General features: G+C 35.9%; 1 protein-coding gene across 1 annotated transcript in view; it reads right to left on the reverse strand.

Annotated features, from left to right (window-relative positions):
• LOC125241218 (probable maleylacetoacetate isomerase 1) overlaps positions 1-26611 on the reverse strand; it is a 41965-nt gene extending 15354 nt beyond the window's left edge. The window contains exons 1-2 of the mRNA XM_048149583.1: positions 26502-26611; positions 22035-22218 (exon numbers count right to left, since the gene is read on the reverse strand). Coding sequence (XP_048005540.1) covers positions 22035-22218; positions 26502-26513 — 196 coding nt within the window. The 5' untranslated portion in view covers positions 26514-26611. The remainder of the gene's footprint in view (positions 1-22034; positions 22219-26501) is intronic.
• Between the last annotated feature and the right edge of the window lie 529 nt (positions 26612-27140).

Below are 27140 nucleotides of genomic sequence, written 5' to 3' on the forward strand. Positions count from 1 at the left end.
AAATTAGGTACTTGTAGGTATTGTTTTCGTAATCGTATTTCTACAGCAAACCCTAAAGTAACCACACGTATGTTTTCCCGTACGTAGTGTGAAGCTTGGACACTGACACAGAAAGAAGAGAACAAGCTCTTAGTGGCGGAAAGGAAAATCTGGCGGAAGATTCTAGGGCCAATCAAAAGGGAGATGGAACCTGGAGGCGCAGGAGAAATAGAGAGCTGAAAGAGCTAATGGCGGTGCCTAATATAATTGGCGAGATTAAAGCCACACGACTCCGCTGGCTTGGCCACCTGGAAAGGATGGGAGAGGATCGTGGTGTGAGAAGAGCATATGTGGGACGCCCGGGTGGAAAACGTCCGCGTGGGCGTCCCAGATATCGCTGGTGCGAGAAAGCCCTGAAAGACCTGTCCGCACTCGGTGTACCCAACTGGCGTGAAGTGGCGCAGGATAGGGCAGAGTGGCGATCTCTTGTGTCGGAGACCAAGATCCTTTTTGGGTCGCTGAGCCAGTGAAGTAAGTGTTTTAGTACTAAAAAGTAATCGGTAGCTCCACTAATCACTTCCCATCAGGTGTGACTAGGGTCAATCGCCGATCAGTCCATAATAAAAAAAAAAAAAAAAAAAAAGCAACCACCATTTGTTTACAACCATGGGGCCCATTTCTCAAAACTGAAAGTTACAAGTTACAAGCGGAAGTCTCTTTTTCTCGAAGCTACAAGTTACAATTTACAAGTTGTTGTCAATGTTAATATGACAAGTTGGAAAGATACTTCCGCTTGTAACTTGTAACTTTCAGTTTTGAGAAATGGGCCCCAGCACCCGCGTACAATTTAAAAAAAATGTAAGTTCATTATGTCGGCTTCAAGTCAGTGACTGGCAAGAGGCTGCGCAGGATCGGGACAGGTGGCGATCTCTCCTTTCGGAGGCCAAGATTCACTTTGGATCACCGAGACAAAATAGTTAGTTATAGTTTTAGTTAAGTAGGTATATTAGTGTAATGGTGTAAGATGCTACTCAGATGGTTTGCCCAAATAGTGGTATTTTATCCGTAAAATTGTATACGGCTGGTTTTAGTGTCACGCGGACCGTCCGCGCGGAGTGAGCGTTTTAGAGTGGCGCGGACCGTCCGCGCAGGGCGAGCGTTTTGGAGTAGCGCGGACGAAAACATCACCTTCATAAAAATTGGTCCCGTGGATCGCTCCGCGCGGACGGTCCGCGTGACACTAAAACCAGCCTATATGTCTGGTTACCACGCGCTCTTTGTAATGTAGTTTTTGTATCTACTTTACCACGAATAATTTCACAACACTGGCGCAGAATCGTATTATAGCCAGGGTCAGGACCGTGGATATAATGCGCTTCGTTTCCGATAGAACAAGCAATTGTTCAATAAGTTCTAACTAGTTAATGCGAATGCAGAATCTCTCATACTCACTTTGACTGAACTAAGTGTAGCGTGCCATTTTCAGCTTTGTACTATCGGAAAAGTTTAAGCATTTCTCATTGCTAAATCTGTAAGTACCGTTAATAACCATGTAGGCAATTATGGTCACGCGATAAATGATAAAACATCTGGCCGCCCCTATCGCACTTACTAATAGTGCGATAGGGACGGCCTGATATTTTATCGTCTATCGCGCGACCATGCTACCCGTGCATATTTAGAAATGACTAAGGGCCGGATTTTCAGTCGCCAGATAATTATATCTACCAGATAAAGTTATTACTATCCTTTTCATTACACATATAAATGACAATGACAGCTAACATTTATCTGACAGATATTATTTATCTGGCGATTGAAAAACCAGCCCTTAGTATACTTATTAGTTAAACGGTAAAGTCTACAGTGATATTTTGTGATATTATTAATTACAATTTAAGCAATTTTAGCGTCATCTGGTACTTAAGCTTTGCGCTTCACCACAGCCAAAGACATATTATAACTATAGACAGATAAAGTCTAAGAAAAAAACGTACCTCAGTACCATACAGAAAAAGGTACGGTGGCCTAGATGGCATTACACCTTTGGGGTACGCTCAGCTAGATGGCGCTAATATTAATTTGACATTTTAACACATATCAAGCTAAGAATATGGGTCAATTTGTCAAAACTGAGGTTCAAAAGTTTTAAGCTTGTGTCAAGAAATGGCAGTCTATGCACTGCGATTACACATTTTACTTCGACAGTTTTAGTTCGACTCTCTATACTTAATACTCGATCCTCTTTGACCACAGCGAACGCCGCTAATTAAATTTGTAAATGTGCTAAAATTGTTAAGTAAACTAACCCGGTGATCGATATCTAATCAAAGTTTCTCGTACCTATTTACTTCCCGTATTGCATTACAACTTAAGCTGGATAGCTTCCAAACTCAAAGTTCAAAAAAATCATTTTGTGTTTACAAATGAGAATCCTTTTTTCGAAACTCATGAAATAATATGCCGTCAGGACACCAACGCAGATGACAGTTTTGTATTTTGTTCTAAGAATAAAACAATAATAAATCTCACTATCATCTAAGTGCCTAGCAAAATTTAAAAGAAAGACACTTACTCGTGACCAAATAGAATCTATTGCTTCTAATAAAACGATACAATGACCCAAATACCAATTCAGACATAGTTTTTCTATATGTACAGTTACACTAAGGCAATGGCTTCCATTGGTATAAATTGAGATGTTATTGACCGCTCAATTTATACACGGGCCCAATTTGACTCGAGAAAGAGATAAAATGTGACTGTCAAATCATTGCTTTCATAATTTGGGGATGAAAATAATTTATATTTTTCCAAAGAATGTTTACAGTGTGTCAAAGTCATTAACGGTACAGATTTGTGTAAGAAACACACAAATTTTCATTTGAAGTTTCTGGTAAATAGATGAAGCTTAAGGTCTCTTTAGATATAGAATGCCACAGATGGTGGTTTCCACTGACTTAATATCGAATTAGAGAATTCCCTAATGATCAATTGATCACCTATAAGGGCCGGTTGAACGTTCTTCAGCTAATATTTTAATATAGTAAAAGTATACCTAATTTTTTTTTTGGAAATTGGGAAAAAATCCAGCTAAACTTTAATGTACCCTAGGGTTTGATGCTTTGCGCACACTAGCGTCCCTAGCGCTAGTGAGCGCAAAACACCTTACCCTAAGGTATCGAACCGCATTTCTTTTTCATTTGGATTTAATTTGAATACCTTTCAAGAACGAATACCTTTCAAGAACGTAGGCTAATTAATGACGAATCAATTTATTTATTTTACTGTGACATTGAGAATTATGATTGGAATTTTGTATTTAATAATAACATTGACATTAGCAATAAGTTTAGCAAATTAATACGCGTATTAACATATTTTATAGATATTCATTTCCCCATAAAACGGATACGAATAAAAAGTAAACCAAGTATCCCATGGATGACTGACGAAATCTCAAAATATATGGAAAATTTAAATGACCTTTCGCATTTCCGACAACAATATCCAGATGACATTAGTATATCCACAAGTATTAAGTACTACTCAGACCTGATTAAACGAAAAGTTTTAGAAGCCAGGCAAACTTACACCACCAAAAGGATAACAGACAGTCAAAATCCTTCAAAAGAAATCTGGAAAATAATCAAGGACGAAACCTCTCAATCACAGGACAGGAAAGAGATTACTTTAAAAAAAGGTAATTCAATTCCTGTGAAAAAATTAGAAGTTCCTGACCACCTTAATAGTCATTTTTTGAGTGTCGCTTCAACTTACAACATAGGCGTAAATGAACAACTCGCGATAAATTATCTGCACGCCCACTTACAAACCGCTCAGATAAATGCCTATAGTTTTCCCACTGTCACACGTGCTGACCTCGATCGCACTCTCAGAACATTATTAAAAAGTCGAAACACACTTGATATATATGACATATCAGTCAACATTCTATTGTCAATTTGGCCATTAATTTCGGATAATCTGGTCTCCCTCATCAATGAGATGTTCAATAAAGACGTTTACCCCGATATACTTAAAAGCACACGAGTGTGTCCTGTTTACAAAAGTAAGGGTGATAAAACATCCGTTGATAATTACAGACCGATCTCAATAGTACCCAACATATCCAAAATCATAGAGTCCATCCTGTCCCAACACCTAATGAAACATTTCGAGAACGACCTACTGACTGACAGACAATTTGCTTACCGTAAGAACATGTCCACTACTACTGCAGCGTATAACATGATTGACAGCATCACCACCGCTATCGATGACAGGCAGAAAGTAGCTGGTATCTATTGTGACTTGTCGAAAGCATTCGACGTTATAAGTCACGACCTGCTTATAAAAAAACTCTCCTGTTATGGGCTGCATGGTAACCTACTGAAATCTTTTTTAGAAAACCGAACACAGACAGTAGAAGTGATGGCGGGAGGGAAAATAATACGATCAGAAACTGGCCACGTGACAGTGGGAATTCCTCAAGGTTCGGCTCTGGGAAATACTCTATTTCTCGCGTTCATAAATGACCTGCCCTCAGCTGTTAAAGACGGTCGAGTCATTTTGTTTGCCGATGACACAACTGTAGTTGTCAGCGCTGAAACATATGAGCATCTCAACTACAAAGTCACCACCGTGTGCGATCATCTTAATAAATGGTTTTCGGCGAACGGACTGATTCTAAACGTTAACAAATCGAACGTCATGCTGTTCGCAGGTAGGTGCGTCCCTAACGTGAATATTCAGTCTCCTATCCCGACAAGCGATTCATGTAGGTTTTTAGGATTCACAATAGATCCCACTTTGAGTTGGAAGCAGCACATAAACGTACTATGTGGAAGGCTGGGTGGTGCAATCTTCGCATTGCAAAAGGTGAAGCCAATGATTTCATGTGCTGCGTTGAGGCAGGCTTACTTCGCATACTTCCACTCGCTTATGACATACGGCGTGATCTTGTGGGGTAACTCGACCGATGCAAATAGGGTGTTACTCATGCAAAAAAGAGCGATAAGGACAATACTCAATTTAAAACCGAGGCAATCCTGTAAAGAATTGTTTGCTGAACATCAAATCATGACTCACTATTCGCAGTACGTTTTCGAGGTAGTTAACTAGTTATGTTGACGCGTAAACACTTGTCTCAATTTAAGCGAGTGGAGGTTGCGGGTAAATGCCTCCGGAGTTCGGGAAAACTACGAACCGTCCCGCGCCGTACAGCATTACACGCAAGAAACCCACGTGTAATAGGCCCGACTTTCTACGAGCACCTACCAACTGAAATAAAAAACGAGATGTGCGATGTGACATTCAGACGCAAACTAAGAATCTTTTTAGTAAATAAATCTCTTTACTCAGTACAGGAATATCTCTCAATGTGAACTGACGATGACCAAGATTTTTAGCATTTAATTTATTTTATTATGTAGTAACTAATTCATTTGACATATTTTTATTAGACACTTTCTGTCTTTATTTATTTAATTTGACATTATTTAATAGTACAATTATTTTTTATTCATTGTGAAACCATTTTATTTAAATAATTAATGATAAAACTGATTTATAACGTAACCAATGGTTCTTAAAATGTTTTATGAATTGAATTGTTTACATTATGTACATTACGACGATCGCTATACAATAAGTAATTGCTATTGTACTCTTTTACTTTAAATATGAAAATTGTATTGAGAGATCAATAAACTAAACTAAACTAAACTTTGTTTTTCAAAAATCACAATTTGACCGAATCAAAATGCAACAAACCACTCATCGAAAAAAAAGTAAGTACCTAACTAATACAATTAAGTTCCTTTTTTGTAAACATAGTTTTTTTTCGTCACATCCGCAACCTGTACGTCGTGTCATTGAAACCGTTCGAGGACACTATAATTTTATATTGATTTGTCAAATAATTTACATAATATCATGGGTCTTAATATAATACTTACATACGTCAAATACAATTTCTTAGTAAAAATCATAAAAAATGTATTTCTATTATTATTCCAGGCTTATTGGCATTGTTTACTTTAATGAGACAACGTTGCAGCTTTAGGCAAAGCAATGTTATTAGAGTAAGTAGTGACTTAATGTATGTTTTAGATACACACTAGAGATGGGCGAATACGGACTTTGCCGAATACGAATATTCGGCCGAACATTCGGTTCAGCTGGTACCGAACCGAACATTCGGCCGAATATTCGGTTTCACTATATTTTAAATCCTGGCTTAGAGTTAAAAACTTTTCAATGATTGGTAATGGGTACTAACTAAGGCTCTTAATGTTCCTATAATTTAGTGTATAAGAAAATTTAGATTTTTGTTTCTTAAGCTACGTTATTTTTACTTTTTTACATAATTATTGTAGATACTTATATTTAACGCATTTTTAACCCCCTTTGGTCCTTATAATCCTGAAAACGATGTCATTATCCCAAGAATTACGAAACAATTTACGCTATTTATTTACTTTGTTTATTCCCTAAATATTCGGCAATATAACCGAACTATTCGGCCAAATACGAAAATTGAAAAACTTGCCGAATATGCCGAATACCGAATATTTACCGAATATTCGGCCCATCTCTAATACACACAATAATATATTGCGAAATTCGTTTTTTGTATTTTATTCGTGCCTACTTATAATTCTTTTGTAGATTATGATTGAAATCCATTGTACATCACCGGCCTAAATAAGTGATGACTTCTGTACCTTGTCGCTTTTAATCATTTGACAACTTCGTATGACATTTCAAACAAAATGTTAATGTGACAAGGTACAGAAATCATCACTTATTTAGGCCAGTGACTGTACTCCATTAATACATTTTTAAAGCATTTTTATTGCTTAGGTAATGTTCAATAAGTAATTATCTAAGCGCCAGATTTTGATTCTTATTTTTGACCTTTGTGTTAATTTAATACCACATTGAATCAGGAAAATCAAGATATAAGTAAGTAAATTAAACGTTCATAAAATCTCGCCTACTGTATTCCCAAAAGTCAGACAGACCGCATAAAATGCCGAAGAAAAAGAATCGATTAAAATTATTTACAAATAACTGACAAGTAGCAAATGTAAAATGTCTTCCTCTGCATCTACTCGAGTGCTCGGGTACTCGAGTGAAGACTCGGGCTGCCGTGTTATCAACCTACTTGAATCTCTCCCAAATCGATTCAATCTAGTTACAATGGTTTCTCATTTTCATCCACACAGGTATCAATTTTCTTTAAAGGTATTTTTAGAGACCTTTACATATTCTGAGCGCTGCGACAGTTTTGTAAGTCTTACCTAATATTTTATCGTGCAGGTGCGTTATACACGGTGTAACATGAGGAAACCGAAAGATTTTAACTACACATTTCTGTAGGCCTAGCACATGATGAAAGTAAATGTTATTCGTAAACCTGGCACTTAAAATAAAAATTTCCATTTTATTTTTAAATACTTTTTTGCAATGAGTTACTAGTTATTTTTTGACATCTATCAACGAGGATAGATCATGTCCGATAACGGCATCGTCGCCATCAAAACAGCGTCATCAACTCGGAAAGTAGGCGAAACCAGAAAAGTTCATATGAGATTTTTAATCTTCGAATATGATGAGGAACACGCTGTTAAAATTATTCGGTTTCCTCATGTTACACCGTGTATAGATTGTAAAATAAATTAGGTACCCACTATAGATCTAATTATGAAAAATTAAACTGTTATTATTATTATTTGTATGTCCTTTCTAGTTCTCGGGACTATTATTGAGAGCCTGCGATGTCCCACTGCTGGGCAAAGGCCTCCCCCCGCTTTTTCCATTCCTCCCGGTTTTGTGCAGTCCTCGGCCATTCTTTCGTAAGACAGACTGTTATGACGCAAAAATGCCTTTGTGTGCAGGGTTGGCCAATTGGTTCGATTTTCTTCAATTTAAGGTTTTTTATGAGAGTCAAAATTGTTATTATCCTACTTTTCCTAAAACATGATAGGAACTTACCAAATAACTAAACGAATAATGTCCTAATTAGAACATCATACCTAATATCATAATATGGGTAACCAATGCCGAAATATTTTTAGACTTCATTTTTAAACAACGGACGAATAGGTACGATTAGGAAGCTGTTAGGAAGAGAATTGGTTGTAATTTTTCTCCTTTACTTTTTTATACATGACCTGCAGCTTTATGAAATGTCATTGATAGCTAAATTTTAAAAACCGGTTTCTAGTGAAATCACGTTTTTTCCAAGATAATAGTACATTACGATACAAGTGCGTAAAAAAGGAAGTTCGAAACGAGTGGCGATAAATTAAAACACGACCGAAGGGAGTGTTTTAAATCGACACGAGTTACGAATTTCCTTTTCGCACGTGTATCGTACGACGTGTATTCGTAACTCGTGTCGATTTAAAACACTCCCTTCGGTCGTGTTTTGATTTATCGCCACTCGTTTCGAACTTCCTTTTTTACGCTCTTGTATCGTAATGTACTATTTCCTTATCGCCTAATTATTAAAATTAAATTAAAATTAAAATCTTCTGCATAAAGGATTATCAGTTTTCTGTGAATTTGGAGGTAACCACCTCCAAATTCACTGAAAACTGTTAATTCTGATAACATTTTTAGTCTGAATTTTTAATTTAAACCAAGTACAGTGATGTATATTTGTGACTTTGCATAATGTACGAGTACCTATATACAATAGGTATGACAGTGTTACCTAATGCACAAGCTAGGTATTTGAATTATAGGCTGCTATTCAGGACGCCTACCGATCCCATCTTGACAAAGAAACATATTTTTCATCACACCAACTGGTAAAGATCAATTTTGCTATTCGAAAATAGATAGTAAAATTGCATTTTATCCACAAGAGTGCAAAGTAATTTCATACAAATTTTAACTTGATGCCTTGAGCTGGCTGGTAGAATTTACCTACAAATAATTATTTTGAATCATAAATATTGAATAGTTTGCTGGATTTGATTTAGTTTGATGCTTTGTAGTCAGCATTTTCTTCGTGTTGGTGTCATGAAAAATTATGTGTTTCACTCGGTGGCAAAGTTTGTTTAACCTACGTGCCTTGAAACCCTCGCAACGCTCAAGATTCCACTTTTTGCTAATATAGTAATCTTTCGCTTGTTCGGGTATCAATATTGGCACGTGCGGTTAAAAACGACTTTGCCCCCTTGTAAAACAAATAACTATTGTTTTTCGCAATAGGCCCTCAGATAATAGGCTATAGTTTCCTACTAGTCAAATCAGCTTCTTTTTAAGGACTGTCAAAACGATTTGATAATATAGAATTACTATGAAATACTAAGGAGTGACGTCACGGTCGTTTCATTTTCTTTCTCTTTGACTTATTAAGAGGATACGATACCGAAGCACGAATTCAAATTTGAGATTTTTAGGTCTTTATCGCCGTCGCGCTGACGGGGGTGGAACCCACAGAGAGGCCCTGTGTGCGTGCGCGTGGCGCACGCACACACCCGCGTCCGCCGCCGGCACAAGTACTTACTCGCGCTCAAGCGCTCACTAATCTCTCTATATTTGTCTAGTTTCGGACTTCTGATGCATAATGTTTTGGACTCCATGAAGATATTAAGTGTACTGATTTGCCTAAAATGCAAATTTGTAATGTTTTAAGGAATGGTAGAAACAATTCCTTATCTTATACATAATGTAATTATCTTAAAAGATGATTTCTTTTAAGATAGTCACATTGTTAGCGAAATAAAGTTATTCGGTATGTAAAAAGCTAAAACATTTTCGATTTCAAAGAGAAGTCATATTATAGGAGTAGGTACGTACAATCAACCAATTAATCTGAATTCTGAATCCTAGGTCATAGGCCAATCTAGACCCTTTCACAGTAAAAATAAAACTGATTTCTGTAGCAAATAAAGGACGGTGTCAATACGACAGGGTTCTAGAGTGGCCTAGGATTCTACATAATTGGTTGACAGTGTCTACCTACCAAAAATGTATGTAAATCTTATTCTTTTTTTTGCACATGTTTGACAGAAGTGACAGCGTAGGAAAATTTAACTAGGTAACAATTTGGTACCTATTATACTTACCAGACACCGGATTATGTTCCAAGGTAATTAGAACTTTTTAGCAGAATTCTAACAAAAAATCTGCCAAACAAAATCTTATTGCATATGAAGCATAAGGACCTTTTTCAGATGGAAAGCTACATATGCATCTTATATTTCAAATTTTCTAGGGTTGTGTATACATATTACCTACCTAGCATTAGAAATACAAGGCTTAGCACAGAACAAGACCAACCATAAAAATGCTTAACTAATTTGCCAGCTGAATTTAAACCTAGGTATCGGTACTTAAACGTATAGATACTTTTGATATTTTTATTATTTAAAACTTATTTATACTTACATATCAGCATTTCTGTTACCATAGAATTAAAACGTATATAACACTCACTTCATCTACCAACTAAGGGCATCTGTAATCTACATACAAATAAGGCCCGGTTAAAAGTCTCGAAATGTTATGTACATTTTATAATTAGATAAGTGTAAATGGGTCAAAAAATTGGGTCCATGTGCAATTGTGCATTAACTAGGTGCACTTTTCCCAAATTGCTGCATGTATGAAATAAGGCCCATCAGTAACTTAACAAAAAATAAGGTATTTCTTACATACCGAATTAAGCGTAATTGTGTCGCTTAACTTCAAACCTGGATAAATCCATTCTGCTACAAGGTTAATATATATTTTTTATATATTCAATCTTAAAGCAGAATGGATTTAAGTACCCAAGTTTGAAACTAAGCGACACAATTGATAGTATGTATCTAGGAGATAATTTATTTACAAAATCGTATTATTCAAGAGCGCTATGATAAACGCACGTCGAAATAAAGTAAAATTGATAATATTTACCGATGAGATTGTGCTCTGTGTGTAATGGTAAACATTAATAATATGAAAAGTAATTGTTTCAGTCAGATCATCTTCACTCGTCAATTTCGTCTTACTCTTTAGTTGTGAAACATGGGTGACAAAGGACGGTCGCCGGAAGGAAAAGAATAAAAATATATGGATACCTACCTATATATATTATAATATTTATCCCGTAGGACAGCAGGTTACTTCAAAGTACTTTAATTAACTACCTAATTTTAATGTTGTCTTCGGTTCCCGTCGTCGTTCGTCGTTAGTCGAATCCCAGTAAGGGTATTTATTTGTGTGATGAGCACAGATATTTGTTCCTGAGTCATGGATGTTTTCTATGTATATAAGTATGTATTTATCTATTTAAGTATGGTTTTGTATTTATCTATGGGATATGGGTTAAATTGTGGCGTAGGCGAGAGGCTGGCAACCTGTCACTGCAATGTCACAGTTTCGTTTTCTTTCAACCCCTTATTTGCCAAGAGTGGCACTGAAGCTTTAGTAGTTTCATGTGTTCTGCCTACCCCTTTATGGGATACAGGCGTGATTGTATGTATGTATGTATGTTATCTATTTAAGTATGTATTATTTATTTATTTATTAGTAAAACATGTTTACATGACATTACAGTAAAACCAATGCGTCACGAAACTTAGATAACAAAAAAAAAAAAAAAAAAACAGTAAGTAAGAAGGCGTCATCCATATATTACGTCACAGTGTAAGGGGGAGGGGGGGGTCATACTAAATGTGACAATCCCTGTTAAAGGGATACAAAAAAGCGTGACATAGGAGGGGGGGAGGGGTCCAAAAACCTGAAATTTGGTGTGACGTAATATGTGGATGATCCCGAACATGAAAAAAAAAAACAATAAAGTTTAAAACTAAACAATTTATTTGGGCGATGACGTAACAGCGTGGCTCCGTTGCGTCGTTTGCCCCGGTGTAGGATTCGGCAAGTTGCCCCGGAATCGCCGAAAAACCACACCTTTCGGCCAGAAGTCTGCGCTCGCGATGGTGTCCTGCGCTATATCGTCGCCTAGCACCCATAGTACAAGCTTTGCTTAGTTTGGGCTAAGTTGATCTGTGTAAGGTGTTCCCAATATTTATTTAATTATTTAATTACTTACCATAATCATAATGTAATAAAATGTGCATTTTTTCGTGGTTACCAACATGCATACCAACCATAAAAATGCTTAACTAATTTGCCAGCTAAATTTAAACCTAGGCTATTTAAACGTATAGATACTTTATATACTTTTATTATTTAGATCTTATTTATACTTTTCGGCAAAGCATTTTTGTTACCGCAGAATTAAAACGTTGGTAATACTCATTTTATCTACCTACTAAGGGCATATGTAATGTCAATGCAAACAAGGCCCGGCTATTAAGTTTCGAAATGTTATTTACATTTTATAACTTGATAAGTGTAAATGGTTCAAAAATTTCGTGCAGTAAGTAAAAAAGTAAAAAGTAAGTATTATTAAACAGAAAAACTATGGGTCTTATTTGATGCAGGTATGAAATAAGGCCCATGCCGCCCATGTGTCCACATGTTCACAACCTTCGATACCCAAGAAGTAGCGCTGCGGAAATAGAGATGGATCGGATATAATCTTCAAAGATGAGCTATCAACAGCGCCAGTATTTGAGTGGTGGCCTCAGAGTGGAAGGCGACCCCGCAAACGCCCAGTACTTATGATACACAATACACATAAACACAATACATTATAATATTTATTGCCCCGTAGGACAGCAGGCTACCGCACACTACTTTAATTAAGTACCTAATTTTGTCCGTTTAAACTTAATATGAAATAGAGTCTGCCTATCTTGACCACATTGACCTTGACGCACTGCTTGTTAAGACTTGAACCCCTCTAATTTAGAGTACCATATCCTAAATGCATAGATGTGTTTTAGACGACAGACCGTAGTATAAATACTTATCACAAAAATTGATGATTGAATTCATGAACACAATGTTTACACAAAGTTATAAAACTTAAGAAGCGAGCGATGGGCCTTATTTAGAGAAGTAACTATTTAGGGCATTTTTTGATTCTATGTCTGCGAAGAAAATATACAAAACGGCATGATTGATAAAACTTAGAAGAAATATAAGCACTGGGCCTTATTAAGGGCAGGTACTGGTACCAACCTGAACAAACTATGTATTACTAAATAAGGCCCATCGTTTTTTTTTATATTTTAAAACATGACTTAAATTATTAATATTATGTCTGTTTTTATTGTGTGTAAATAAGTACATATAATATGACTAATATAACTACTTACCTAATTGGTGTTCGGCAGAATAGTAATAAATAAACAATGATGACCGAATACCAAATTTTCGGCAAAATGGCTGAAAAGACCGAATACCAAATAGTTGCCTAATATTCGTGGAATCTATCGTAAAATACAGCATAACTTTATAATTGTTACTAGTAAACCAATGACGAGAAAAGTTATGCATGTATAAAATAAACCTATACCTGTATGCAATTGTTACGTACCTATACTTATAAAATATGGACTTAGTATTTCCACAGAATATTTTGTTTCAAGGACGGCATTGTCCCCGTGGTCTCGGAGCAGACTGGTCTTTTTTGGACCACCAATTTTAAATATGAACATATAATAGTACGTATTTCTAACTAAAAAGTTCGTCAAACACGGTATGTCGATATTTCGACGTAGTATATCGATAACTTTTCACATCACTAGATTATCGACATTAGATGTCGAGTATTTCCCATCACTTTATTTCAGTGTACGTATATAAAAACTTAGCCCCGCCCCTAAATTTGGTGCGATAGGGACAACTGCAGCTCAGGCGCGAAATCCCGCGTAAAAACTGCAAAAATCGAGGTTCCGCTCTCGACTGTTTCCTCCTCCAAAACTTAACCAATCGTTACGAAATTTGGAAATCAGAATGACAAGGAAATTATCTGTGTCGGACCGTTTCGTTTTTTTGGATAATTGATCTCAGTTTTGAATACCACGCCTTTCTTTCTGGCAAATTCAATTAAGCCGTTTTTGCCAACTTTGAGAGGCTCTAATTCCTTTTAAAACGAAAATATCAAAAAAAGCAAAACGGTCCGACACAGATATTGATAATAAAAGTCTGTGTTGAAAAAACCATTGATCTAGCTTCAAAAACCAGAGAGGAAACAGGCGAGAGCGTTTGTATGGAGAAATGAGGGGTATCGTAGCGTCTTAAATAGAAATTATGTTTAAACATAAATACTGTCCATATTTTTCTTCGAATTATGTGGTGCTTTATTTCGTGCACTGCATGAAATATATTTTATTTTAAGTAGGTATAGGAAACTCGCCTATTATTATGTTGCAACTAAAATATATCATGAAGGACAGAAGGCGGCGGTTTTTAGCGCCACCTATTAAAAACACTATCATAAAGTGAACTACACTGATGATGCCTATAAATTTCTTTATTTCAAAATGTGTATTGACGTGATATCATGATATTAAAATAAAGAAATATGTCAGTTGTGCTTATAAAAAAAACGCAAAAATATTTATTTTGAGGAAAATATGATTTTTCACTTACAGGCGGCGAAACAGCACCATCTAGTTTTATCCCTAAAGGGCCCATATATTTCAGAGGTACACTTTTTTGTATGGGCTTTGTTAGTCCCGGTATATATATCGTCTTTGATACTGAAATTCACGGCCCAAGCAGAATGTTCGCGAATATATATGTGCGTTTAGTATGGACTCACTCAGGCCTGGAGTATTGTAATGCGGAGAGCTATTGTGGTCGATGACACAATGACGCCATTGCGCCACCGATACCTAATTAAGGCAATGATTCGCGTGCCTCTATTATTGACTGTAGTATATTATGCACATGCAGTCCAGCCGTGCAGTATTAAGACAAGTGGGGCTCAAATGCAAATGTAATAATGTGTGTAATTGAACGGAAATCACTCACTTAAACTCAAATCGCGAAAAAATTGTATCTCTAAAGAGGCTACAGGATCGAAAATGCGAAAATGGAAAGGAGGCTTCTCAATTTGTAGGTTTTAATAACTAGATTTATCGAAAAAAATGGTCCCTTGACTGTTTCCTCCTTCAAAACTTAATCAATCGTAACTAAATTTGAGAATCTGAATAACAATGAAATAGTCTGTGTCGGACCGTTTAGTTTAGTTTTTTTGGCTAATTGTTACCAATATTGAATACCACACCTATTTTTTGCGCCATAACCAATAAAGCCGTTTTTGGGAATTTTTGATGGGCTCTAGCGTCTTTAAAAATAAGAATATCAAAAAAATCAAAACGGTCCGACATAGGCGACATAGGTAAAAATTATAGTAATCTGTGTCATTGCTCTATTGTCAAAAACCAGGGAGGAAATAGTCGAGAGCGTTTGTATGGATAATTGACCCCTCCCGTATCGTTTTAAAGACATATTTTTACTTAAAACTGAAATCTGCGGGGGCCCTTACGGATACACTTCGACCCATCGGGATCTTTTGTGCAATATATTGTTACTTAATTATAATTATAATCGTTTATTGCACATATATAAATAAATACAAGCTGTTATAAAAAAATAATACATAGGTCCTCATGGACCCTAGTAGGGTATGGCGAACATTTCCATAAATTAACTACATATTAAAGAATAAGAAATCTACTAATTACTAACTTTAATATTAAACTACGAATGTTGTTATTATTTACAAAAAACTATCTGTAAGAAATTCGGTTACGGAATATTATGCTTTTCCCCTCACTAGCTCGGAAACACGTGTTTTGTCCTTTAATACCAGCGGGTAAAAACGCATTTTATCCACTAGTGGATAAAGTAATTTGACCTTGAATAGAGGCAAATTTTCTGCTTTAAAATTGATAAAAATGGATTAATCTATTGATGAAGATGTTTTACCACCTGTGGATGAACTACTGGAAGGAGTGATAAACGCGTTTTTTGCGTTGTCCTCGCTATAGTGAGGGGAAAAGTTTTGTGTTACACACGAGTGCAAATGTATTTTACTTCTCGTGTATTGAAAAACTCCCAAGCTCAGGATTCTATTCTAGAACCACTCGCTTCGCTCGTGGTTCAACTATAGTATCCTTTCGCTTGCTCGTTTTTCAATTCCACACTCGGCGTTAAAATACAACTTTGCACTCTTGTATAACAAATAACTATTCTCGGCTTACCAGCCTAGGTACTGGCTGAACCTACCGCGCCTTCACTTATTATGAGCGGTTTATACTCATTATCTCTTTTTGAAATGTATTCCTTTGCAACTTCTGTCAGTGTACATACACTAAATACTCATAAAATTGGATATGCCACTTGATTATTATCCGCTACAGTGCATTTCTCACGCACTGACGCGCACCGCTGGAGACACTTGAAGTCATTACACTTGGTGTCCTTAGTGTAATGACTTCGAGTAGAAGGTACGCTTCAAATGAAGTCATAATTCTCAATCAGTGCAACCTTGTTGAAACCTATTGGACTAAGAGCCCAGATCCGCCAGACCTTCCTCAAATTCTCAAGGATGAAACTTTGGGATAATGTAGAGTTCGTATCGACGTTTAATGTCTGCATATTACCTACTAATAGTTCGTCCAGTGGGCTATTTTTTTGCTATAAGGTTTTTCTATACACTAATTTTCCTTAAATTCTCAAGGTAGATTTTTGTATATGTAATAGAAAAGACTAACGATTTGATAATCATCATTTCGAGAACATTTCCGCCGGCATAACTTTTACCAGACGCTTGAAAGTCTCTCTAACTTATTAATTTCTCAAGCTACGGCCGCCGGCGCAAATGGTCTGGAAATGATGATTATTAAATCCTTACAGTCTTTTCTATTACATATATAAAAATCAGTTTTGAGAATTTAAGGAAAGTTAGTATTTTGAAAAAAAAAAAAAAAAAACTTATAGCAAAAAAATGGCCGACGGGCCCAACTAGGTTATATGCAGACATTAAACGTCGATACGAACTCTATATTATCCCTAAGTTTTTCATCCTTGAGAATTTGAGGAAGGTCTGGCGGCTCTGGGCTCTTAGACAGACATGGCGAAACTATAAGGGTTCCTAGTTGACTACGGAACCCTAAAAATGTGCAAAAGCTACCCACATACAAGAAATATTAACGAACCATGACCACAAATAATATAGATTTCTAAGGCAGGTTCACACACTATAAATAATAAAGCTAGTTATACAATATTCAAAAAATTTACCATTAAGTACTATGTTAAAAATAATTAACCAATTAATCTACACAAAATTTACAAAGAACAAACTGCAAATGTCCAACACCATACAACACAAATGCCTCACAGCCTTCGTCGTGCTTGTTCCATTATCAGATGTACTACTGGATCCCAAGCCGGTGGTAAGTAAAGCCATCCTTTCTATTAAAGTTTGGATATTTTTTGATCTCAATGGCCTCTCGCAACATTCTGGGTTGTATGATGTTGGACATTTGCAGTTTGTTCTTTGTCAATTTTGTGTAAATGGTAAATTTTTTGAATATTGTATAACTAGCTTTATTAATAGTGTGTGAACCTGCCTTAGAAATCTATATTATTTGTGGTCATGGTTCGTTAATATTTCTTGTATGTGGGTAGCTTTTGCACATTTTAATTTTTCCTCAGTCACCCGTTGACCACGAACGCTGTAAAGAGTTCGAAACGTCGGGATGTATTTTAAATTCATTATACGCGATTTAATCCGTTTCCATAGTTTTATTTCATGAGTAACTATCGCGGTAACCGAAGACAATATTTTGTTTTCAACTTGATAGGTTTAGTAGTTTTTGAGAAAAATACGGAAAACTACGGAACCCTACACTGAGCGTGGCCCGACACGCTCTTGGCCGGTTTTTACTCATGTTCTAGGGTGGAGCGAAAAAACAAGTTTCTGGAATTAGCAAAACTTAATAGTTATTAATCAATGACCCTTAGTCTATGAAGCCTTTGTGCAAATTTTCAGCTTAACATAACAAATAAACATATATCAAATCAAAATAATAATAACAGTAGTTACATTTGGACAATTGACGAAAATGCGACATAAAGTTGGTTTGCTTTGATTACAAGTATGATCCTTGTTTTTTTGCGTGAATTTAGCTTCGCGTATAAGTAAAGTGTGGAATAAGTTAATTGAGTTCTTTATGCGTCAGGCGCGAACTGCACTGAAATTGCAGTTAAGGTAGGTACAGCGGGCCAAATCTTGACTGGGGGCAACTGTAACTAATCCATTTTTTCCATTATTACACTATGATATATGTTGAGTTTTACATGTATCCACTGAACACGCCTACCATATATATAACCGGTGGAAACTCTATTTAATAATGCAAACAATGTAAAACATGAAAAAAATGGACCAGTTACATTTGTCCCCCAGACCCCCCAGTTGAGATTTGCCCCGCTGTACCTTATATAAATATCTCTTCATCATTATTTTTCACTACGTGGTAAGTACATGCTCTAAGGAAAATTTCATTTTATCTTGCTACGGTGGATTTTAACATTTGCAATTCATACCTACTGACCGTTACTTAAGGTTTAAGGTTTATTCGGACGTTCCATAAAGGGAAACACGTACACATTTTCTCTTATCACGATACAGTAAAACTTTGTCAACCGCGCTATTGAAAAGTTAGGGTTAGAACGTTGTCTACATATTTCTCACGTACGCCTTACTCAATGAGTATAAGGATCAAAGCTAGCATGAGGTGTATTTTTTTTCGTATTTCCTTTCGTGCAAATTGAACGGATATTGGCGTTAGGTTCTTATCTCGAGAAGGTGTACATCGGTACAATAAGCAATTTCTTTTGCCACTGTAGGGACATGATATTGAAAAATATTCTTGACGTCATCTTAGGTAAAAAGTAATGTATCAAACATTACTTCAGAAGTAAATACAGGTAGTGCGAAAAATTTTGTGGGTTTCCTTCGTATTTTTCCGGAAACGTTCGTATTTGTCATGCTAGTTTAGTCAATGTCAGTACATCTTGTACTGAGACTGACTGAAATAGCATGACACGTTCGTACGTTTCCGCAACAATACGAAGGCAAATCTTTTCGCACTACATCTGCAGGTAGTTACCATTCTATAACCGTTAAATAATAAGAGATGTGTTTTACAAAAATAATATCTCAACTTTGACATTTTCTGAGCACGAACTGTACAAGTGTACCTACATCCATACTAATATTATAAATGGGAAAGTGTGCACTGAGAGAAAATACAACCGGTTTTCATGTTCGTTCAACAAGTTTTTTGGTTAAAATAGCGCCTACGTGCTCTTTGGTTCAAACAACAAGCTACTTGTCATTTGAATCGGCAATATATTTGAATCACCAAGTCGATTTTATAAAAACAACCTGACACATATTGTTTTAAACATACGTTTGGCTGATTCAAACGGATAAACCGCAACAAGTCGAACTTGTTAAATTCACAATGCAAATTTCTCTCAGTGTGTGTCTGTTTGTTTGTCTGTCTTTCACGGCAAAACGGAGCGATGAATTGACGTGATTTTGAAGTGGAGATAGTTGAAGGACCGGAGGGTGACATACTCTACTACTCATTTTAAATAATTCTAATGTGTTTTTTTTATAAAATCTGTAGAAATCAACAACTGACGGTGTACTGGAACTATCTTGACGTGAACTGTTGCAGCTGCTCCCCGTCCCCAGCAAAATTACACCCTGTATACAAACAAAGTGTGAACTATGAATATTGTTTACTAATCGGTTTAACGAACTCGTACATTTCGCAAGAATATAAGATCACTAATGGCTTCTAGTTCTTAGTTTATTTGATTACTAGCTTTTGCCCGCGGCTTCGCTCGCGTTAGAAAGAGACAAAAAGTAGCCTATAGCACACTTCATCCCTTCTACTATCTCCACTTAAAAAATCACGTCAATTCGTCGCTCCGTTTTGCCGTGAAAGACGGACAAACAAACAGACACACACACTTTCCCCTTTATAATATTAAGTATGGAGTATGGATTATCGTCTGAATGGTATTTGAACACATATGTCAAGCACTTTGTAGCTGTATACGTTGTGTAGATGTAGGTACCTGCTACAAAGGATACGATTAAAATTCATTTATTTATCTTTTCTCTTAGGCTAGGTTTTTTTCAATATGAGTATAAAAGTAAAATAAAAAAAACACTTACAAAACAATATAAAACATATAAACACACTAATCACATTATAAAAAACCTAACTTAGGTAAGCTACTCACGGGTCGAACGCGATACAATATCATTATTCATTTTACCTTTTTTCCGACGTTTCTGAATCTTGATTCAAATTGTTTACAATATTTACAATATAGGTACCTAAGGAAAAATGGACAACAATGAAAAAAAAAATACTTGCCTAAAATGCCATCAATGGATTCTTTTACAATTTTCCTTAAATGTATAATTAAGATGCAATTTTCTTCGGAGATATTGAATCCTTATCAACGGTGATATCTAATGCCGTCGTGAATATTGCGACTAAGTTTTGTGGGCGAGCATTCTCATACCTGGCAGGCAAGTATGGTCGCGCGATAAATGATAAAACATCAGGCCGTCCCTATCGCACTTACTAATAGTGCGATAGGGACGGCCTGATATTTTATCGTCTATTGCACGACCATGCTACCCGTGCTGGTGTAACAAATTATGAAGAATTCGAATATTTTCACTGGTTTTCCGTCTACTATCTAACTATTGGTTAAAATAGCCCTGGGATCGAAACTCTAGGTATAGCTGTTAAGGGTTGAGTAAATGTAATAATTATAAGGATTTTTTCCTGTTTCATCGGAATTATCTATGTACAGTCGACTACAAAGAGATGTATCCATCCACTTCCTCACCTCATTGCATTGTAATAAGGTGAAAAAGTGGATACATCTCTTTCTAGTCGACTGTACCCATATGTATAATTAAAATTAAATTTACTATATAAATAATTGGAAACGGAATATTTACCATTTAGGTACCATGTATGAAATCCATACTAATACTAACATGTCTGTTTGTTAGCCCGTCTTTCACGGCAAAACGGAGCGACAAATTGACGTATTTTTTTAGGCGGAGATAGTTGAAGGGATGGAGAGTGACATAGGCTACTTTGTCTCTTTCTAACGCGAGCGAAGCCGCGGGCATAAGCTAATCAATTATAATTATAAAGGTTCATCCGACGAAACAATTGCGTCGAAACTGGAATCCGATGAAACTGGAATACGACGAACCAGGAACAATTCCATAAAAGTTTAGCTTGGTATGACTTTACTAATTACTCATTATCAACACTCAGGCCGTGTTGCACGTTTATGCGTCCGTGGCACACAAATGGTCTCGCCGGAAGATCAGCGCTGACCCTGTGGTTAGCATTACGCTGAGGCGGGACCATTTCGTGGTAAACAATTATATGAATGTGTTTTATTTTTCTTTGTTTTTTAATTATTATTTTTTCTTTTAACTTTTGAATGTGCTTTTATTGTTTTATATGTGTTGTATGTTGTTTATCACGAATAAATGATTGATTTATGATTTATGATTCATTAGTTAAACTGCCGTTTCTCTTACTAATGCTCAAGGATTATTTATATAGGATTTACATACTTCATACTATAAGAATCGTACCTCGATTTTTTAGCGCCACCTACCTCTATTAAATACTATCATAAATACACTGATGATGTCTACAATTTTTTTTTTCAAAATGTGTATTGACGTGATATCATGATTTTAAAATAAATAAATATGTCATTTGTTCTTATAAAAATAAAAATATTTGGGGAAAATATGATTTTGGCAACTTTCAGGCTGCGAAACAGCGCTATCTAGTTTTAAGCCTAAAAGGCTCATACATTTCAGGGGTACGCTTTTTTGTAAGGGCTTTGTCAGTCCGGTATTAAATCGTCCTTGCTAATGCCTAACGGCCCAGCCACGACATCGGTCTAAGCGCGACAGCGGTGAGCGCCTGAGCGGCGACCATATATTGGAGCGAGACACCTCGATAGGACTTTTCATTCGCACGTATGGCTGCCGCTCACCGCTGTCGCGCTTAGACAAATGTCGTGGCCGGGCCGTAAAGACTTACCAATGACAAGGGCCGGCACCTTCTGTGACGGGCAGATGGCGCGGTAGCTCTCAGTCTTGTGGTGTTTCTTCTTCACGATGTCGATGGGCCGCTCCTCGAAGGCCAGCCGCTTGGCCACCAGCGCCGCGCGGACGCGCCACGAGCACGAGGATGCCCAGAACGCGTACAGTATCGCCTTCTCGCCCTTGGCAATCAGCAAATCGAGGGTTGTGAAACGCAAACACGTGTGGTTAACCTTTTGACCGCCATGAACGACTAAAGGCGTCGTGTGCTCTCGCGTTATTTACTAGTAGAGGCATTGGGGTGAAGGCCACATTTTGACGCGAAAGGCAAAACGTTCAAAAGGTTAAGACGATACAGGAGGGGTCAATTCTCCATACAAACGCTCTCGACTATTTCCTCCCTGGTTTTTGAAGATAGAGCAATGAAATTTTTCAACACAGATTATTATTATTTTTATCTGTGTCGGGCCGTTTTGATTTTTTTGATATTCTTATTTTTAAAGGCTCTAGGCTCATCAAAATATTCCAAAAACGGCCTTATTGATTACGGCGCAAAAAAAGGTGTGATATTAGAAATTGGTAACAATTAGCCAAAAAAAACTAAACGGTCCGACACAGATTATTCATATTGTTGTTTGTTGTTGTTCATTATTATTCAGATCCTCAAATTTCGTTCCGATTGATAGTTTTGAAGGAGGAAACAGTCGAGAGCGGAACCTCGATTTAAAAAAAAACGCAATATCTTTTAACTGTGTTGTTCTTAATGGACAATTTTTTTTCGATAAATCTATAACACTAGTATATTAAACTAGAGTTTCCAAATTGAAAGGGGGGCTCCTTTCCATTTTAACATTTTCGCTCCTGTAGCGTCTTAAAACCCTTTGACCGTCAAGAACGACTAAAGGCGTCGTGTGCTTCGCGTTATTTACTAGTAGAGGCATTGGCGTGTAGGCCACATTTTGACGCGAAAGGCAAGGCGTTCAAAAGGTTAAGTAAAAACGTATGACTCAACCCCGTTTTCCAGATCAATCTGCTCAACTTAAATATATTATTAAACGAGTTTGAGTGGTAGTGGTAGTGGTCAAACGTAATAGGTTGGTCTAAGGAAATAAAACCTATATTTGCATGGAGACACTTGAAGTAGAACAGTTGAGTGGACATAAATACCTACTTATCTAAAATTTGAAGTACATAAAACAGTTGAGTGGACATAATATCGATACCTCTGGGTTCAATTGGCGTAAAGGACATTTTGGCGAAAATGAGTTATATATACAGTTTTGTTCAGAATTTCAAGCGCTATCGATCTGTGTAGTTAAAATTTCGATATCTCTTAAAAAGTTGCCTTTACGACCAAGATTTTCTACTATGGACTTGCAAAAATAGCTTTTCTGAAGGGGCGTAAATATCAAGTCATTAATTATAAATTATTATTTGTGTCGTAAAGGAAATCTACAAATAAAAATATAGTCGTAAGTCACCTTGATATATATTGTTGCCCTTTAAGCCCTTACTTTTTAAGGATCACTTTCTATAGTAGTGTGGTAAAGTTGGGCGTAAAAGACAAGTTTTTTTGTTCTTCGTCCTTTACGACCAGCACTAAAAATATTTTATCCGCAACTGTAATCGATATCTTTGGGTTCAATTGTCGTAAAGGACATATAATGCAGGTTTCCAAGAGAAAGATAAACCCACTTGCTTTGTTTTTTTGACCTATATTTGTGACGTGTATAAGAAAAATATGCAGATTACGAGTATCTCTAACCTAGTGTAGCAACCGTAGTGATAAACTAAACGATTTAGAAGATAGATGGTTGTAAAGGACACGTCAAAATGCTATAACGTCCTTTACACCCATGATTTGATAGGGTCGTAAATGACAGTCTTAGATGATTTTTATACAAAGTCGGGGCGTAATTGTAACCGAAATGGTACAAATGTTGTGCTAAGTTTACAATTAAAAACTGGAAAAATGTATCAAAACGTACTTAATATGGCATAGAATAGCTACATTAGTTTAATGCAGTGTATTATTTATCTAAGCTATCTTAGCAACAAAAAAGAACAAGACTATTTTATATCCAGTTTTGTAACAAAGAAACAATATTTGCTTAAAAACTATACTTTGGCAACAAATTCAAAGTATTTTTTTTAGTATTCGCCGCTGTCTGAATAGTCAGTAGGTTACGCATTCAGCCTTTAATTCTAGCAGGGAAACGCTTTCGTAGTATTATTATACTGCGGCGAGATGTAGGTAATAAAAAAAACACTATGGTAATCAGGGTACGTACCCAAATGCACAAACGCTCACGATAATATCTATTTCGTAGCTATATATCTTTATCGCTCTTGCGTATTGCACCAAACTGCATTTTTGTCGGCGTCTGGCGTCGACGATTGCCATTCAGCTACGCCGGCAGTAAACTTTAACAGTAGACTATACTAACATTTAGTGCGACAATAACAGGTGCGTTTCGCTAGCGAATGAGCGTTAGCGTTTGGTGACTTGGCTATGTACCCAGGTACTTAAAGCATTGACTATAATATTTCTAGGATTGAACTCATAATTAAGATTATTCTTATTTAACAGGTTTTAGACTAAATAACAATCTTCTGTTTTAAAATTATCAAAAATATGAATCAACATAGTAGGTAGTCTTGACTACAGTTACTATTATTTATTAGTTGGTCACAGTTTGTATACGCGTCCTAACTTGCGTTTATAAATAGGTACTTAACTCTTTAGTTATTCTTAGAACTTCTTTCTACTTTAGACTTAAAATTACTGTCGTATTAATATAGTCTACTGTTCACAGTTGCTGATTAAAGTTTACGTGATTACCATTAGTGTTTTTATATTTACTTAAACTACGAAAGCGTTCCCTGGTAGAATTAAATACTGAATGCGTAACTTATTGAGACAGCGGCGAGTACTAAAATAATAACTTTCCAAAATATTAGATAGTTTTTAAGCAAATGTTGTTTCTTTATTGCAAAACTGGATATAAAATAGTTTTGTTCTTTGTCTTTGCTAAATATTTAGATAAATATACACTGTAACACTATTGTGGCTATTCTATGCCATATTAACTACGTTTTGATACATTTTTCAAGTTTCTCAATTGTAAACTTAGCTAAAAACAGTTGCCATTTGTACCATTCCGGTTACATTTACGCCCCGAATTTGTATAAAAATCATCTAAGACCGTCATTTACGACCCTATCGACTCTAATTGTTCAAAAAAATCGTGGGTGTAAAGGACGTTCATAGCATTTTGACGTGTCCTTTACAACCATCTAACTTCTAAACCGTTTAGATTATCACTACGGTTGCTACACTAGGTTAAGGATACTAAAAATCTACATATTTTTCTATATACGTCACAAATATAGGTCAAAAAACAAAAAAGATATAAACATTTTTCTAAAAAAAAAGTTGTTTTTTGCTTCTCCTGAAAACCTGCATTTTGTCCTTTACGCCAATTGAACCCAAAGGTATCGATATGATACATATAGGTATCTAATACTCTTCTCATCCCTGATTATCTTGATTTTGTTACTGTATGTAAGCCATGTAAGGTGTGGAAATTTCCAGTTTACTTTTCGCGGTGATTTCAAACCTATGTTTAGGTTCATTTGTAAATAACTACAGTAATTAGTAGAAGCATATCGACCTTAGAAATTACCTATCATATCACTTGTTAATTTGTCTGTAAATGGCTGCTTAACCCTTAAATGCATGGTGATGTATATATGCATCATATATTTGATGGCCTGTGGCTCAATATGTAGCTATCCAAAATCACATTTGTAGCTTAATTATTATTCAGTATTTATTATTATTTAATAAATAATTAAATAAATTAAATAATATTATGATTTACTATTTATTATTTAAGCATAAAGATGAAAAGGCGGAAAAGTGTGAAAAACAGGATGATGGCGATTTTTAGTATGTGATTTAGGCAGATTTTTTCGGAGTTAGTAATTAGTTTATGATTAAACATTTTATCATGGGGGTTTCACAAATAGTGTACCTTTCTAATAGTAGTCAAACTTTACAAATATAACTTACCAATAATTATATATTTATATAAATATGTTTTGGCCTATTTAACTTCTAACACTGATTTATATTAAAATCGGTATTAAATATTTTTTTTATTATTTTTCCCAGAGTCAGAAAACCATTGTCTATCACATATATTGATATCTCGTTAAAAGAAAAATTCATGCATTTAAGGGTTAAGAGCATAATTACTCTGCACTCGATATACCTAACCAATGCACAAAAATTATGTAGGTCTGCTACCTGTTTCTCATGTTACAAGCCTTAATTTCCTCAAGAAATATAGTTCTTTATCCTTTCAAAACAATATTAGTTTAACAAAATCTGAACGACCTTCATTTGATTCAAACACAAACTCCTCATAAAATTGTTGTTCTACGTTATTTATTTACTTACCGGTTTCGCCATGGTCGTCTCTGTATGTGCAACAATGCGTTATTAACTGATACAAGATTACATTGATATTGCACTGATTAAAAATTACAGTATTCGAATGATAAGTGAGGTTAGTTTGTTTTGTTTTATAATAGACATTCGGATACTCACCACAAATGTTGTCTGACTGCACCGAGATAACTCAGTAGTCTCAGTACTTGTTATGATAAGAAGTTCTACAATCGAAAACTCGAAACTACAAGCTGCATTGTATTTTATAAACTCTATTTTAGTTAGCCAGTTATTTGTAACTTTACGAATTTATTAAATTTAAAACTCACATTTGCTGGCATTTCGTTTCATGCTTTCACTTAGGGTGACGAAGTTAGTTAGGGTATTCACTACACGATAGGTGCTGGTGCTGCCTCATTACGTGTGTTCCATTATGAAACTGTATGGTGTCAAATTAGTTCCAAACTTTAATATTTCACAATTACAAATGTAGATTCGTTTCTATTATATGTTTAGAATGATGATATTTAATTATCAGACGGGCAAGCACGGTCGCGTGTCAAAGCCTATCACGTCATCGTCAGACCGTCCTTTTTGCACTATTTGTAAGTGCGATAGGGACGCACTGATGCGATAACGTTTATCACA

Source organism: Leguminivora glycinivorella, chromosome Z (assembly GCF_023078275.1).
Source record: "Leguminivora glycinivorella isolate SPB_JAAS2020 chromosome Z, LegGlyc_1.1, whole genome shotgun sequence".
NCBI lineage: Eukaryota > Metazoa > Arthropoda > Insecta > Lepidoptera > Tortricidae > Leguminivora > Leguminivora glycinivorella.